General features: G+C 36.2%; 1 protein-coding gene across 1 annotated transcript in view; it reads right to left on the reverse strand.

Moving 5' to 3' along the window:
• The window catches only part of DOK6 (docking protein 6), a 259,512-nt gene that overhangs the window by 97,513 nt on the left and 147,265 nt on the right, over nt 1-14,734 (reverse strand). The window contains exons 4-5 of the mRNA XM_026108709.2: nt 11,246-11,365; nt 2,446-2,635 (exon numbers count right to left, since the gene is read on the reverse strand). Coding sequence (XP_025964494.1) covers nt 2,446-2,635; nt 11,246-11,365 — 310 coding nt within the window. The remainder of the gene's footprint in view (nt 1-2,445; nt 2,636-11,245; nt 11,366-14,734) is intronic.

Consider the following 14,734-nt stretch of genomic DNA (forward strand, 5'->3'; position numbering starts at 1 on the left):
ATTAACAAAAAATAAGGATAAGTCTAACTTCATACGTAATGCTAAGGTACATAGACACACAAACTCCAACTTCACTTCAGCAGAAAAGTCAACACAAAAATCTCAATATTGAAAAGAATCTGTATCTTTCCCTGTCATGTTTAAGACATACTCCCAATCATGCAGTTATTAGATTTCATTAGACAAATGAACAGTTTGGTTTGATATAAGTGAGTATATATTTTGTTTAAATGTAAAAAAAAAAGTTTATTAAAAGATAACTTCAGTCGTCTGAAAGTTTAATTTTGATCTACTTATCATAGTATTTTTTCATGAATATGTCCACTTATTTGAATGTGATGCACTTATTTTGTGAAACAAGTAATCCAAAAATGAGTATGAATAATAAATAACATAATAATATAATAATAAACATATAAAACTGAGCTCTTAACGTTCATGTAAATTAGCCACATACATATATACATATATATATATACATATATAGCTGCTAGTGCTCGACAAACAATAAGAGCCTATTTCAAAATATTTCCTTTAAAGTAATTGTCTACATTTAAATTTTAAGCCTTAGAGAAAAAATAAAGCAACAACATTTTTACTATGTAACATTGTCATCAAGCATGGATGAGCGCTTCACTTCTGATAAGACACTATGCATCAAGAATTTACTGTATTAAGATACTAGCAGATTAAGGGACAAAGATAAAATCACATTCAGAAAGATGCTGAATAAAAGATAAATAAATCTCCACAAAAAACAAAAACAGACTTTAAACTGAGTATTAGTGTTGCCCTATATAGTCTTCATATGTTATTAAAGACACTTTTTTCTGTAGTCCTATGTTTCCTCTACATTTTTCTGCCAATCTAAATCTAATCTTCATGCATTTTCAAATCAGACAGATAAAGCACTCTCAAGCACGCAAAAGGAAGGAATCAGATCAAATAAAATAAAGCATGACAGATAAAGGCAGAGCTAGCTCATAAAAATAAAACACAGGAAAACAATCCACTTTTCATCAGGATGCGTGGTGTACGGATGGCACGGGGAGATGTTGTACAAATATCAGTATAGCAAGCTGGAAAAAGCAGTAAGATAAAAATCTCTTGCATTTTACTTGAGTATGCACAATCACTATATTTAACTTGCTAGTGTTGATGTGCCATAGTCAAAAATAGAGCAGAATAGAAAGCAACAATCCTGTTTTAGAAAAAAAAAGTAAAAAACAGAATTTCACTATGCTATACAAAGACTTTTTTCGTAATTAAAACACTGTAGAGAAAGACACACACACATTTTGAGCCACGTACAACAAATCAACTTCAAGTGATTAATTTGCAGAACACGAAAATACTCTGGTGATATCAATCTTGATATACATCTTATGAGTTAAGCAATAACTCCCATTAATAAGAAACCGCAGAGAAATTTTGCTTGCTACCTTTTTCGGAATGTAGGGTCTGTTTGATCTGTGGGTTTGTTTATCAACACCAGCTGTAGTTTCATAAATCTTTGTTAATGATATTTTAGTAAGTACATACTGAAATGCGTATAAGATTATTAACAAAGGCAGTGTGGCTAACCCAAGAGTGTAGGGACACCTGACTCCAGACTGCTTAGCGCAGGGAATTGGGACAAAATTAGAAAAGTCTAGAACCATAAAATATAAGACAAAACATCAAGGACAGAAATAAACCAAGAATGAATTGGAAAAAAAAGGCAGAGGATATGGGCAAGATATGTAATGAAATAAAAAGATATGAAATGGAAGCAAAAACAGACTTGCACAGATCTTTAAATCCGATCTGAGGGTGGAAATGGCAATGAGGATTAAAACTTCAGGCAGAAAAAAAGCTAGACTTTTGTTGGGTCCACTCCCTTTTATGGGAGTTCTCTGTATTCCTGCTTATGATAACACTAGGGTGGAAATCACGCATCAGGAACATCTGAGAAGAACAGTATCTACTGTAGCTGAAACTATTCCTTTCATACTATATGACGAGCCTTTTCCATGATCCAGAATTCATTTCCTCTATATCAGCAGCACTCAAATATATCCCACACTAGTGTTTAAGCATAGTGAGACCCATAAAACTTAAGATGGACAATTCAATGACAGTTAAATAAAGAGCAGAGGCAGCGAATGCCTGCAGCTGGGAGATGACAAGCAGAAAAGCTTTAAGCTCCTTTTAAATATTATTTATAGTTTTTATATAGTATTATATAGCATTTTTAAAAGAATTTATATTATAGCATTAACGTTTATTTTGAACATGGAGCTGATGTTATTGAAAAGCAATATTCAACAGATTGAATATTGGATAAATGGATATATGGATAAATCATGTATTCTGTCTCTCTTACTTCATAGCCTAACTAATCAGGCAGCTTCTCAAAAATGACTGTTTCTTTTCTTCTTGTTGCTGCTTCTCCTTAGCTCTTACCTTCCAGACTCAAATGTGAACCACGTTGAGTCACGTCCATATCTCCTCAAAGAGCTCAGAGGCCACATGACCAACTTGACCTTGGCATTGTGGATATCCCAGAGATAGATGTTTTCATGTGTGATCTGCATTGTACATTCCCCATAGATGTCTAGATTTGGTGTAGGCATGAGATATACATTGAATCGCTCTGGAAGAAAAAAAAACAGAATAAGGCATCTCCAGTTAAAACAAAATGTGAACTTGCAAAACCATCAAAAAAACCTTAAGTTACTAAAGTTTCAGAAACCAAGGCCAAATTTCTAGCCTGTGAAAACTGCTAGGGATTCACCGATGTCCAAAAAGCCTTGCCAGTATACCAGAGGAGTCTGAGAACCCTTCTCATTTCATTTTCAGTATAAAGAATACAGCAGACGGAAACATTTCTCATAGATGATCTTCAAAGTCCTTTAACTTCGTCATACATCCCCAGCAACTTAACTCAAAGCCTTTATCCTCACACTGAAGTTCACAATTCTTCATACACACACACACACACACACACACACACACAAAATCACAGTGATTTAAACTCTGATAGAAGTTCCTTTCTCAAAGAATAGAGTAGCTATATTGGCAAAACATATATGTACAACTACTGTCCTTACAAAAATTGTCCTTGTATTTGCAAAGCCAGACTTACTTACTGAAGCCTGTAAATAATTACCTTCTTTCTGTCAAGCTTCTATTTGTGTGCCAAAATTGGTAAAATTTGTAACATTTTTCACCATCTGTTGCTTTCTGGAAACATTTGATTCAACGCAATATATTACTAAGACTACAAAACAATTGTTATTAGCTGCACTTCCACTTCATAGTACACTTACTGAAATAAGAGGTCAAGGCAAAAACAATTTGAAGTATAAATATGAGCAATGCTCATTCCATAAAACTAAGTCCAGGAAATAGGTACTTTACAGGGAGGCCTGATAAGATAAGTGTGTCCAAGTACTTAATAAGTGAATGACAGTTTGGTGAGGAACATTTTTAATTCACTATTTCCACTGAATTTCCTCATGGTGAGAAAGACTTCCTAAACATTATGAAGGAATTAGAAATAATCATATGAGGTATAAAGTGAGAGAAATTTAACATAACAATCAAAATGAGACTCAGCTTCCAGGTGTGTTTGACAGTATCTCAAACATTATGTCTTCAGGTTTTTTAACATTTGTTAAATATACTTTTCTGACAAATCAGTTAAAATATTGCAAATAAGTGAGTTCATACAAAATATGCCAGAAGTGTGTGTGTGTAGAAAGTAATAAAAGTTTGGTTAAGGAATTAAAGGAACCAAGGAACTGCTGGGTGAGCAGTAAGATTTGCAGTCCTGCATAGCTATAAGTAAACTTGTCATCCCCAATGTTATTCTGTTTCAGTCCATTTAATTTTGTCCCATTAAGGATCCCCCAATTGATTCACTCAATCTCATGGCCATTCAGCCTCTTCTCCCAGGCTCTTGTTATCATTAATCACACTAATGGGTGCTAGTCCTAAAAGCTGTATTTTATGACTAAGGTCCTATGTGTGAAACATTTAATGTTTTGTAAAAGTCTTCTGACACACAGCACAAATAGCTTAGCAGGTGCTGCTGAAATTGCTGAAAACAATTTCCCCTAACTCTCAGAGGAACGTGTTGAGCACAGGTCTCACTTAATGCTTGCTAAAGTCAACAGAAGGACTTGCATATGGAAGCATGGGGCAAGGACTGCATATTGAAGGGAATGGTGCAGAACAAGGTAACCTACACTTTGCACAAGAATTATATCTATTGGTCCCTTTTCAGTGCCTAAATGTTGTAGTAAGGGGCCATACGGAAATGCCTAGGAGCTGTGGAGATGTGCTTTTATTATATGTTAGACTTTAGTTTTGCATTATCAAGCTGTTACCTCCGAGAATATTCTCCCTCTGTTTGAAAGAAAGATGCAGATGACCAGCGCATCAGCAAGTTCTCTTGGTCCCCCTTTCACATAGTCCCCTTTGGCTATGTGAAATCACACAATGCGTGATACATAACAAGTAGGAATGTCCATTTCACAAAGTTTTCCCTTCATCTTATCTTCACTGACAGAGTGCCTCAGAGAGCAGAGAAAATGGAAATGCGCAATTATTTCTGTAGTAGACATGAAACTCTCATGTTGAAGACAAGGAAAATTTCAATTTGCTTTAAAAGCTACCAGAACATTCACAAAACCCTGAACTTCTCAGAAGTGTCTGAGCATATTATTGCATGAAGGGTATTCAGGACATTTGATAAACTGTCAGGAGACATTTGTTGACTTGGCACTGGAGGTCAGTGTCTAAGGTGAGGTGTCATGGATTAAAGAAAGCATATCTGATTAAACTGAACATCAGCTGCAAGGCAAAATGTAGAACCATTGGACTTTGTTCAAATTGGCAATAAAAGAAAGTGGGAGAGATTGAATATGGATTTATTTGCTTTTGAAACTAAAATTTGCCAACATCTTTGAGTAACAAGAAGTTGAGGACAAGGGAAAGATCTCCAATGTTTAGCTTCTCTTTGGGTCAATCACCATCTGCATCTGGGGGACATGGGCTAACGGTAGTTCTTTGGGTAGTAAGGTTAGCCAAATAGAAGTTAATGTGGGAGGCAGAAAATACGGAAATGGAAGAAACCAAACAAGTAGGTGCTACCTGGCTGATCAAGACAATGCTGAGACTGCAAAGGTACAGTTCCTCAGCATTCAGCATCAGAAGTTTCTTCCCTTCTCTAAAATAGGTGAAAACAAAATTCAGAGAGAGAGGGAGCCAAGATGAGAAAAAAAGCTGTTTTATTACCACACCTATTATTCCACTGTTTTCAGTGCAACTACTCTTTCACATCTCCTTCCATAAGCAGAGTAATGTTTAATCATATACTTGGGCTATGTAAAGGTGTTTAGCATTTAGCCTTTGGCAAGTAGATGACCTTTAATAGTGCTTTTCAGAGCTCAGAAGCAGAAGAGGCTATGTTAAACTGAGCGTATTGAGACAGAGACTTGGCAGCAACGATGAAATGCTTGCACTCTTTCAGTTCAATGTGCAGCTGTACTGGGAAAGCAAAATGACCGTAAGGCCTAATGATCCTGGTTCTAATCATTTTATCACTAGATTCCTTTGGCTAAATCATCCCAGTTGGAAAACTGAATAGATAATCCTGAAATCCTGTAATCCAGACGCTTCTTTTCATTTCAGCTTTAATGTCAAGGAAAAGTACTTATGCGAGGAGGCAGTCGGGTTGGCAGAATCCAGGTAAGAAGAGGCTTTAAAAGCACACATTTCATTTCTATCTGGAATAAACTCCTCCTCCATCTATGAACCTTTTGCTGCTGACAGTGCGTAGCTAATTTCCAGGTGGAAAGAGAGCTCTACGTCACAGCATCTTCTGTTCTTTCATACATCAGGGCTATTAGAAACATAAGGAAATAACTAATAATCCTCTTCTGAGAATTCAAAGATTTTTTCAGTATGGGAAGGTACATTGTTATTAAGAGAAATTATTGAGTTTCTTGCTATTAAAACACAGGAAGCAAGACTGCTGTACTGTGGTATCCTTTAGATAAAGAAAGGGAGGCAGCACAATAGTCACATGAAAAAAGAGAGACCTTTACGAAGGAAGTAATTCTATGAGATATTAACAGTGATATTAGGCAGGGAGTAAAAGAAGTAAGAAATTAATTATCTTTCAAACTTGTACAGACTTCTAAAATCAAAATTAGCCTTATAACATATATGAAGAAAAGTCAAAGCACCAGAAAGACATAATAGAAAAGCATCATCCTGATATCACAGGCATGACACCAAACATTAACTGAGCTACAGCAGTAAAAGATGCCTTTTCTTCATCTTAAAAATGAGCATTTTTACCTTTGCCTATTTTCTTCCCTATTTACATCATTATTACAAGTAAAATTCAATAGAATCTCATTTTAGTACAAGTATTCAGTTATCTTAGTAATAGCTTTTAGTACTTGTAATAGATAGGAATACTATCTTTATCAAAAAGGAGCACCTGCTCTTAAAGAATCACTTTAATAGCAACTCTTCTTCTTTATCACTCTTCAAATAACCCTTTTTCAATCAATATTGTCTTAAATATTCCAGTTTCCTTCACACAGTAAACATAGTCTCTCTTTGTCCATTTAGATGACTTTTTTCTTATTACCTCCTTTTATAAATTCATGAAATATAGCGTTACATCGGAACAGTGACATTTTCATTAAATCATCACCATAGACAGATTCTACAAGCAATGACAGCCAGGCAGATAAAAATATTCAAAAAATAGATTTGTTCCTGTTGTTAGGTTTTGGGTGCACTACTGCAGTTGCTTCTAAGTGCATTGAGCTCTGCAAAGGAAGTTTCTGTGTCTTTCAGACGAAGACAGCACTCTACATGAATGCTCTTTTTCCTTATCGGCAGCTTTGGAAACCTAAGAAATATGAAAGATATGTGTAAGGGTCTGAGGATATTGCTTAGAAGACTTGTCAACAATGTTATCAGATGCAACTGAGTCCAGATTTTCTTTCCAGGAATTATTACTATGTATTAATGTTTGCATTGCCATTGTATCTAGAGTTCCAGTACCATTATGCTAAATTCATTATCTAAAGAGGATCATGTGGTCTTTATTGCTTTTGATATAATGCTATATCTTCGTTCTTTATAAAATAATCTAAAAGGACTTTCATAAGCATTAGGAGCCTGTTTTGCTGTTAAAGGGCTGAGGAACACCTGCAAGTCACATAGATTCGCAGGAGAGAGAAGGTAAAATGGAGCATAAGGGATGCTTCATTGCAGATCTCAGTTTTATGAGAAACTGCATTTCATTGCAAACTAAGTAGCCATTAGATGTGAGCCTTTTATGTAAAAAATAAAATCATCTAAGGGTCATTTCCCACACTGGAGTTAACACGATAACACTTGCAGTAATGCTTCTTACAGGTAATAACGGAGATGGAGTACAGCGAGAGGCTTTCAGCTGCTGACGGGATTTGCACAAGAGCAAAAGTCTCTCAGGAGCCTCCTCTGCTCCTCCCGCAAGGCACAACACTTGCAGCCACAAGCCCCTGCCACGAGCAGTGCACATCCATAGTCTGGCTTCTTTAGCTATTACCACCGCAGGATTGCTTGGTGCTAGAAGGTCACACAACAGTGCCGCTATAAGAGACAGGATCTCGCAAGCCCCTACAGAACAGCTCAGAACTATAACAGAATTAGTCTGTTTCCAGTTGCTGCACTACCACAGATTTTCTCCTCACGTGACAGAAATACCTGATTAATGCACGTGGGGCCTTTTACCCATGACATTTGCACACCAAACACCAATTTTACCAGTCTCTGAAAGACATTGTTTTGCAAAACGTATTGTTGCATTCGCGTGGCAAAGAATCAAGTGTCTTCCCTTCTGAAACTGAAAGCTCATCTCATGGGGGCTCACATCAGTGAGAGTGGTAGGATAAACATAACAAAAATATGCTAGACAAATCACAGCAAATACATCTATTTTTCTTGCCAAATATTTTCTGAAACCTGAGTCCTTGTGTGTAAAAATTATAAGCAACACGTGGCAATGTGTTTTTATGGTCTTAAGGCATTTATGATATCAGTTAAGAAATTTATCACAAACCTCCAAAACTAAATGTTATTATTAGGGATGGTCATATCCAGAGACTAAAACAAATGCACAACAGAAAATCTACTCTCTTCCGTCAAGAGATCCCCAATTTATCTGATCGCTTCAGTGACTATTCTTAGAAGTACATGCCACACAAATACATGCCAGGTAAATGTCTTCTAATAACAGGAATGGGTAGAAACATGGACGGATGAAGACCAGAGCATATTAAAAATAATACTGCTGGGAAAGAGTAAAATATCTCAGAAGAAAAAAAAATAGTCTAGTTCTTTTGTTATCAAGGAAATATCTTTACCGAATGATACACATTTCAGATGATCTTTGTCAATAACCATTTGAAAAAGGCAGCGGGATTATGTCTGCTGTGTTGGGATTAAAGGTATTAACACCCTGACATATCATGCAGATATTAACATTTTGTTGTAGTACCACATTTCAATTGCTTTTAGCCCTTAAAATGCCAAAAAATCATCGAAAATTCTAAAAATACTGGAACTGTGGTCTCTGTCAGACTACAATCTGTGGTCTTGCTCAGGGCTGAAAGGCATCTTTTTTTCAGTCCTGAAGGAGAACCATAGCATAATTCAAGGAACAGAACATGCATGAAAACAGCTGTTGAGACTTTTGGATTCTATTCCTGGTTTTGCAAACATTTACTATGTATTCTTGAATTATCTTTTTCCAGGAGATGCTATAATGTTGACTAACTCAAAAGGATTTCCATGAACTTGACTAACACTTGCAACGTGTTTTGAAATAATGACAGTAAAAGGTCCTATATCAATGTACAGTTATCTAACACACACTTTAAGAGTGTCACAGCTGCCATTCTCACAACGAGCAAGGATTTGACACATACTCACTTTTCATGAGTTTCAAATTGGAAATTTAGCTTTGACCCTCCATTTCCAGGTCAACAAAAGGTCAGTAGTCTTTTTAAGAGGTTTTAAGTATCTTTTGAACTACAATCTTTGATACCATACCCTTGTAAGCTACAATATTGAAAATGTGCAGAAATATAAATTTCAAATTTTAAATTTTTATCACAGGTCACCAGATGTTTCCACCCCCCAATACATATCTTTTCCATAAAACTGTCATATGTGGAGTGAGACTGCCAAGTTTACAGGAACCAAGATAGACCAAAGTCACAGTTACATTCAACTGACTTTACCTCAGAAAACTGCTAAAGAAATCTGAGTGCAAGTGCAGGTTCTTACAGCACAGCTAAATTAACGAAAATGCTAGATTTCATACCAGTAATAAGAATGTCTGTACTTTCACCTCCTTCCAAGCTGATTAAAAAAATCCAAAATCAGAATTTACTTTGCTTCCAGAACTAAAAAAAAAGACAACTCTGAATTTCAAACATGCTTATTAAAATGCAGAGTTGTGCATAAAGGGAATAAGGGAAGGAAGGAGATCAGTATCAGAATTGCTTGTGTGAGATCCTGTAACTAATGATTTAGAAGAGAGTGTTCTTCAAATATTGGATCCTGTTCAGCCACTTGGTTTAAAAAAGGCTGGTAATCCTATCCCTCCATGCATTCTTATTCATGTGCTTTGCACAAAACCCACATGCTTTGCTTCCTTGTTTCCTTACATTTATTTACTTAGAACAATAAAGATGCTAATTATGCTGATATACGTTGATTTTTTTATTGCTAGTACTACAATTAATTTCTACTCTAAAGCAACCGAATCAAGACTGGTTCAAGCAACAGGACTAATCTATGTCTTTTGGAGATGTTTTTTATGACTGGGTCTCTTTCTATCAAAAACAAGATGAAATGCAATATTTGTCATCTAAGTCCCAAAGCTGTGGGACACTAAATGATTTTGCTACCGACACAGCTTGAGGAATTTTAAACTATTTTTCTGTTCACATCACAAGCTTTTGACAAGATTTATTTCCCTCCTCCTTTATAAGGGAACTGCACCTGCTCACATATTTCTCTTGCTAACAGTGCACATATGAGTTTACACCTAGAGCCTATGTACACATAGCAGATAGCAGATAGTATGTTTTGTACCTGATCATTACCAGTTGTATCTGATCATTATCACTCTCCCACAATGTTAGTATCTGTAATTTGTACTGTAGTTTGAGACATATGTAAAGTTAAACCAGGTTACAGATTGAATCTAGTGTCATAGTAAGCAAACAATTTCCACAAACACTGGAACTTTTTTTAAATCACACTTGAATAATATCTGATTTTTGAACAAAATTTCTTAAATATGTCTGTATAATTGCTGTTATTAATTTCAGAGGTGTCTGGACTCTCGTAAGAAATTAATACAATGTAATAGATATAGTGCTATTCATTCTATAATTTAATTACGTGATTTTGTTTATAATGATAGTTGGCTTGATATTTTATAACCATTGAGGTAATTTGTTTTATTACTTTGTTAAAACCTATTGGATTTTATTAAAGCATTAAGACATTAATAATCACTGAGTGTTGTAACTTAGGAGGGAATAAATGAGCATACTTTCTGTTGCCTTCCTGTTCATTAATAGGAATTAAATGACAGTATAATCACAGATTTTGTTTTGTTATTGAGTATGCCATCCACTGGCATTGTTCTTGTATGTGCTTAATCTAAACTTCTGTACAAAATAGCCTTTATATGAAAATTTAAAAGCTCAGGCTTATGCTGCCTTGCATCTGCCATTGCCTTTTTTACCTGTATTTGATGACATTTAGATGACCTAGACTTCATTGTTCAAGATATGTATGAGCATAAAACGAAAATGCATTTGGCAATCCAAAGCCCTGTTCAAATGTTCATTACTTTCCTTTAAAGGATGGGGAACAACCACTACTATTTTCTTTGTCTGCACAGAGGCCATCATTTCCAGAACCAGGAAGGTCATAGTCATCATTTCCCATGTCAAATGTGAACACAATGAACACATGAAGTCACTGTATTTTTGTTACCAATCACCGTTATTTGTAGAAAATAAAATTGTAATTCTAAAACACATCCAAATGTTCAGCTATTAATGAAGTACTTCTAGGTAAGAGGAAAAATCCCCATGAGAAACATCAATGAATATAGCATGGGATATGGTTCACCTAAAACTGTTTCAGGAGTAATTTCAAAGTTACTTACCATTTTGTTCTCTCTGGACTCCGGCAGCAAGCAAGTCTGGTTCCCCGAGACTTATATCATTGAGCCTGGTTCCTAGACACTCCATGCAGAGATGTTTGCACCATTCTTCAGCCTCTAGTTCTGGAAAAAATAGACAAAAACATCAGTGGAAACATTTTACTCAGAAAAGGAATGAAGTTAAAAGAAAACAACCTGCTTACAAACTAATTTTATGACAATTTGTTTATTTTGAAGCATGAGTTATTAACATAAAGTTCCACACCTACTTCTTTGCCTGGAATTATGAACATTTAAAAGGATTGCCACTATCAGGATTGCACCTCCTGTTTTCAAATTGGGGGGTGGAGGGTGGAGTTAAAGAAGACAGAGAGAGAGAGAGATAGAGAGAGAGAGAGAGAGGGAGGGAGAGAGAGAAAGGACAAGTGAGATTTCAAGGCAGTATCCTTCTAGAAAAGCTGCTTGAAAGAAAAATGTAAATTAGAAAAAAATAAGATATAATATTTGAAATATTCTTTTTTGCTCTTTATTATTATAAAAATAACATTTTAAAACCGTTCTAAAGTAGTTTTCTAAAAGTAAAACAAACTAAAGTAATAAAAAGAATCCTCAAATACAAAACTTTTTTCTTTGCTGTACTGAATGGCCACATCTGTTAAATTAGTCTGAATACTGAGCTCTGTCAGTTCTGTCCACCTTCTTTTGTCCTCAAAGCAATCTGGAATATATGGGTGAAAATTCAAAACCTCCTGGTCCGAAGTCTGCTATTGCATCCCATTGATCTACATCTGCGAGCTCCCCAGCTCTCAGTCTATCGAGACGCAAACCCACGAGACAGTACAACAGGCTCCCTCCACACCCAGACTTCACTCTCCAAACATAACATTATGAAATCTCTAGAACTGGTCAAACAAATCACATCCCAAATTGGCTTTCACACAGTGTGAAACCACAACTAATAAAATAATGCAGCTAGGCTGACTGTCTTTTGTTACAAAGTAGGCTTCCCCTAGGGGAGCAGGCTTGGCACCAGGCTCGTGCTGAGCATCTATTGCCACAATCAGCCTAACTTTAGGATTGGATGACTCCAGCCATCTAGCACTGTCTCTATTAAATTGCCCGAGTATTTTTCATTCCTACTTTTGTGGACATCTGGGAAATACTTCTGTGATAATTTCTTCGAAGTAGTGCTGAAATTTTGAGAGTAAGAAAACACTGCATACATCCCTTGAAACATCTAGTGATGATGATTCACTGTAATTAGTAAAAATATATATCCGGGAAAAATCTTTCCCATGCATAGTTGGTACAGTCCTCAAATCCTCACCAGATTAGGCACACATTGCATATGACAGAAACATCTGACAGACAAGAATGACAGAAAGGCACAAAATTCACAAATGTGCTATTTTATTTAAGGCCTTGTTTTTGAAGAATAGATTATTTCTGAGTTATTCTATCAAGTTCCCAGGCAAGTAGTTCAAAGCACAGAGTCAGTTCTGGGGTTTTGTTCTGGTTTTTTTTGGAGAGCCAAATGTGGTTGTTGTCACAGAGACACAGACAATTCAAGGGGGCTTTGTAAGACTGCTGCAACCAAAGAGGTCTTCCTTGACCCTTCCTGATTTTTTGCAGAGTCCTTGTCTTGGGACACACCTCCTCAAAGTCTGTCTTCCCATAGCATCCTCAGTTTCAGATATGAAGAGAGAATTTTCTGCCAGTAATATCTGGATGACATTTAACCCTGCATGTAAGGAGAAAATATTGAGGTTATGGGGTACTGTTCCTTAAGACTTTTTCTATGGATACATCTACCTCCTTGACAGAAGTAAGGAGAGAAAAGGTATATCTCTGGACAACAATAAAAATGTAGAAGTTTTAATGAGAACAAGATCAATTTGGACAATAGCCTACCTCCAAATTCACTTTCTGTTCATGCATGAAGAAAAGAAGATTCCCTCCTGCTTTCCCTTTCTCTCTGTCAGCCTTTGGCATTTCCTGGGGTATTCTTGAGGTCTGTTGAACTAGAGTCATGCCTATAAATCATAACTTGCCCTGGAGAGGGCTTCATGCCAGGAGACAATGGTAGGGGACCAAAAGACATGCTGCCATATTCTGGCGGCACAGAGCGGGAGCTGGGGACACACTGGCATGCAGGTAAGCCAAGCCTGCCAGGGAGGATGGCACTGACTTGCCCAACTGGTGCTTCCAGCTGCAGATAAGCTTCGGGGAAGCAGTGGGAAAAGGCTGGCAGCACAAAGGTGACAGTGCAAATGTAATCCAGTGGTCCCACGCTTCTTTCTTTTCCCTCTCATATTTTCTCTTCTGCCGAGACTGTACAACAGAACAATATAAATGCTCACCAAATGTGTATCCATATATAGAGCCTGTGATTTTTTCATGATCAGTATATAATTGTTTACATATTTTATAAAATATATATCTTATTACTTTTTTCATTGTGCCTGCACCTGAACCGAAAGGGTACATTCCGGAAATGTAGAATGAGATGATAGTAAACATATACAAAACTATTCTTTCTAATTTCACAAACATCTAGGGTGAAAGAAAAACATATCAGTGTTTCCAAGAGTCTAGCTTAGCACCAGTATGTATTCAAAACAGGACTCTTGCTTGAAAGCAACAGGTTCTATTTACATGCATTCTCACACCACATTTCAAGCAGAATTATTAGGAAACAAAAAAAGGGTTGTTCTTGGAAGTTCTTTCTTGTGAGAGTCTTTGTTTTCATCTCCTCAGTCCACATGCCTACCTCTATTACAGGAACATCTGAATTTTGAAGCTTTGGATCCAGAAACAGCCTTTCAGGGTGTTTGAATCTGGCAGTTTAATTTAAGTTGCTGCTTCTTCACTGCTTGACATTGATGATTAGACCCAGATGAGATCATTCTCCAACTGCCACACAGAAGAAACTATCTCTAACTGTGATCACTATAAGATTACACTGTTTTGCAAAGTATAGGCTATAACATATGCATTGTACTGTTATATAACTCAAAATTTGCATCTTACAGTAACTATCAACTGCATACTACAGAAAATATTGTTTCAACAAGGAACTGAAATGTCTTCCCAAAGAACTGTGAGGATTTGTGTATGCTGTCAGAAGCATGAACATTAGCTACAAATGTTTTTGAAAGGTCAACAGTATGAGTGAGTTAGTTTTACCTAACACATCCTGATAGCTATTGCTTTCTTGCAAGGGATTGCCTTAGACCTTTTCCTTGACACAAATGTGAAACCTCTTTTAGAAGCAGGTGAATTACTTTTCACAGCTAAAGTAATATTTCTCCTTTCATCATGTACATCCATAAGGCAGTTCACCATTTCTTTGCAAACAGTCTAGAATGCTTTGTGTTTCTGGATATCAGATTTAATATCATTTATGAATTTTGAAATGTATTTATTATAATTTATAGTACATAAATAGATCGGTCACAGTAGCAATCTTTAAAGAAAGAATAATAGCTACCA

The sequence above is a fragment of the Dromaius novaehollandiae genome, chromosome 2, assembly GCF_036370855.1.
Source record: "Dromaius novaehollandiae isolate bDroNov1 chromosome 2, bDroNov1.hap1, whole genome shotgun sequence".
Classification (NCBI taxonomy): domain Eukaryota; kingdom Metazoa; phylum Chordata; class Aves; order Casuariiformes; family Dromaiidae; genus Dromaius; species Dromaius novaehollandiae.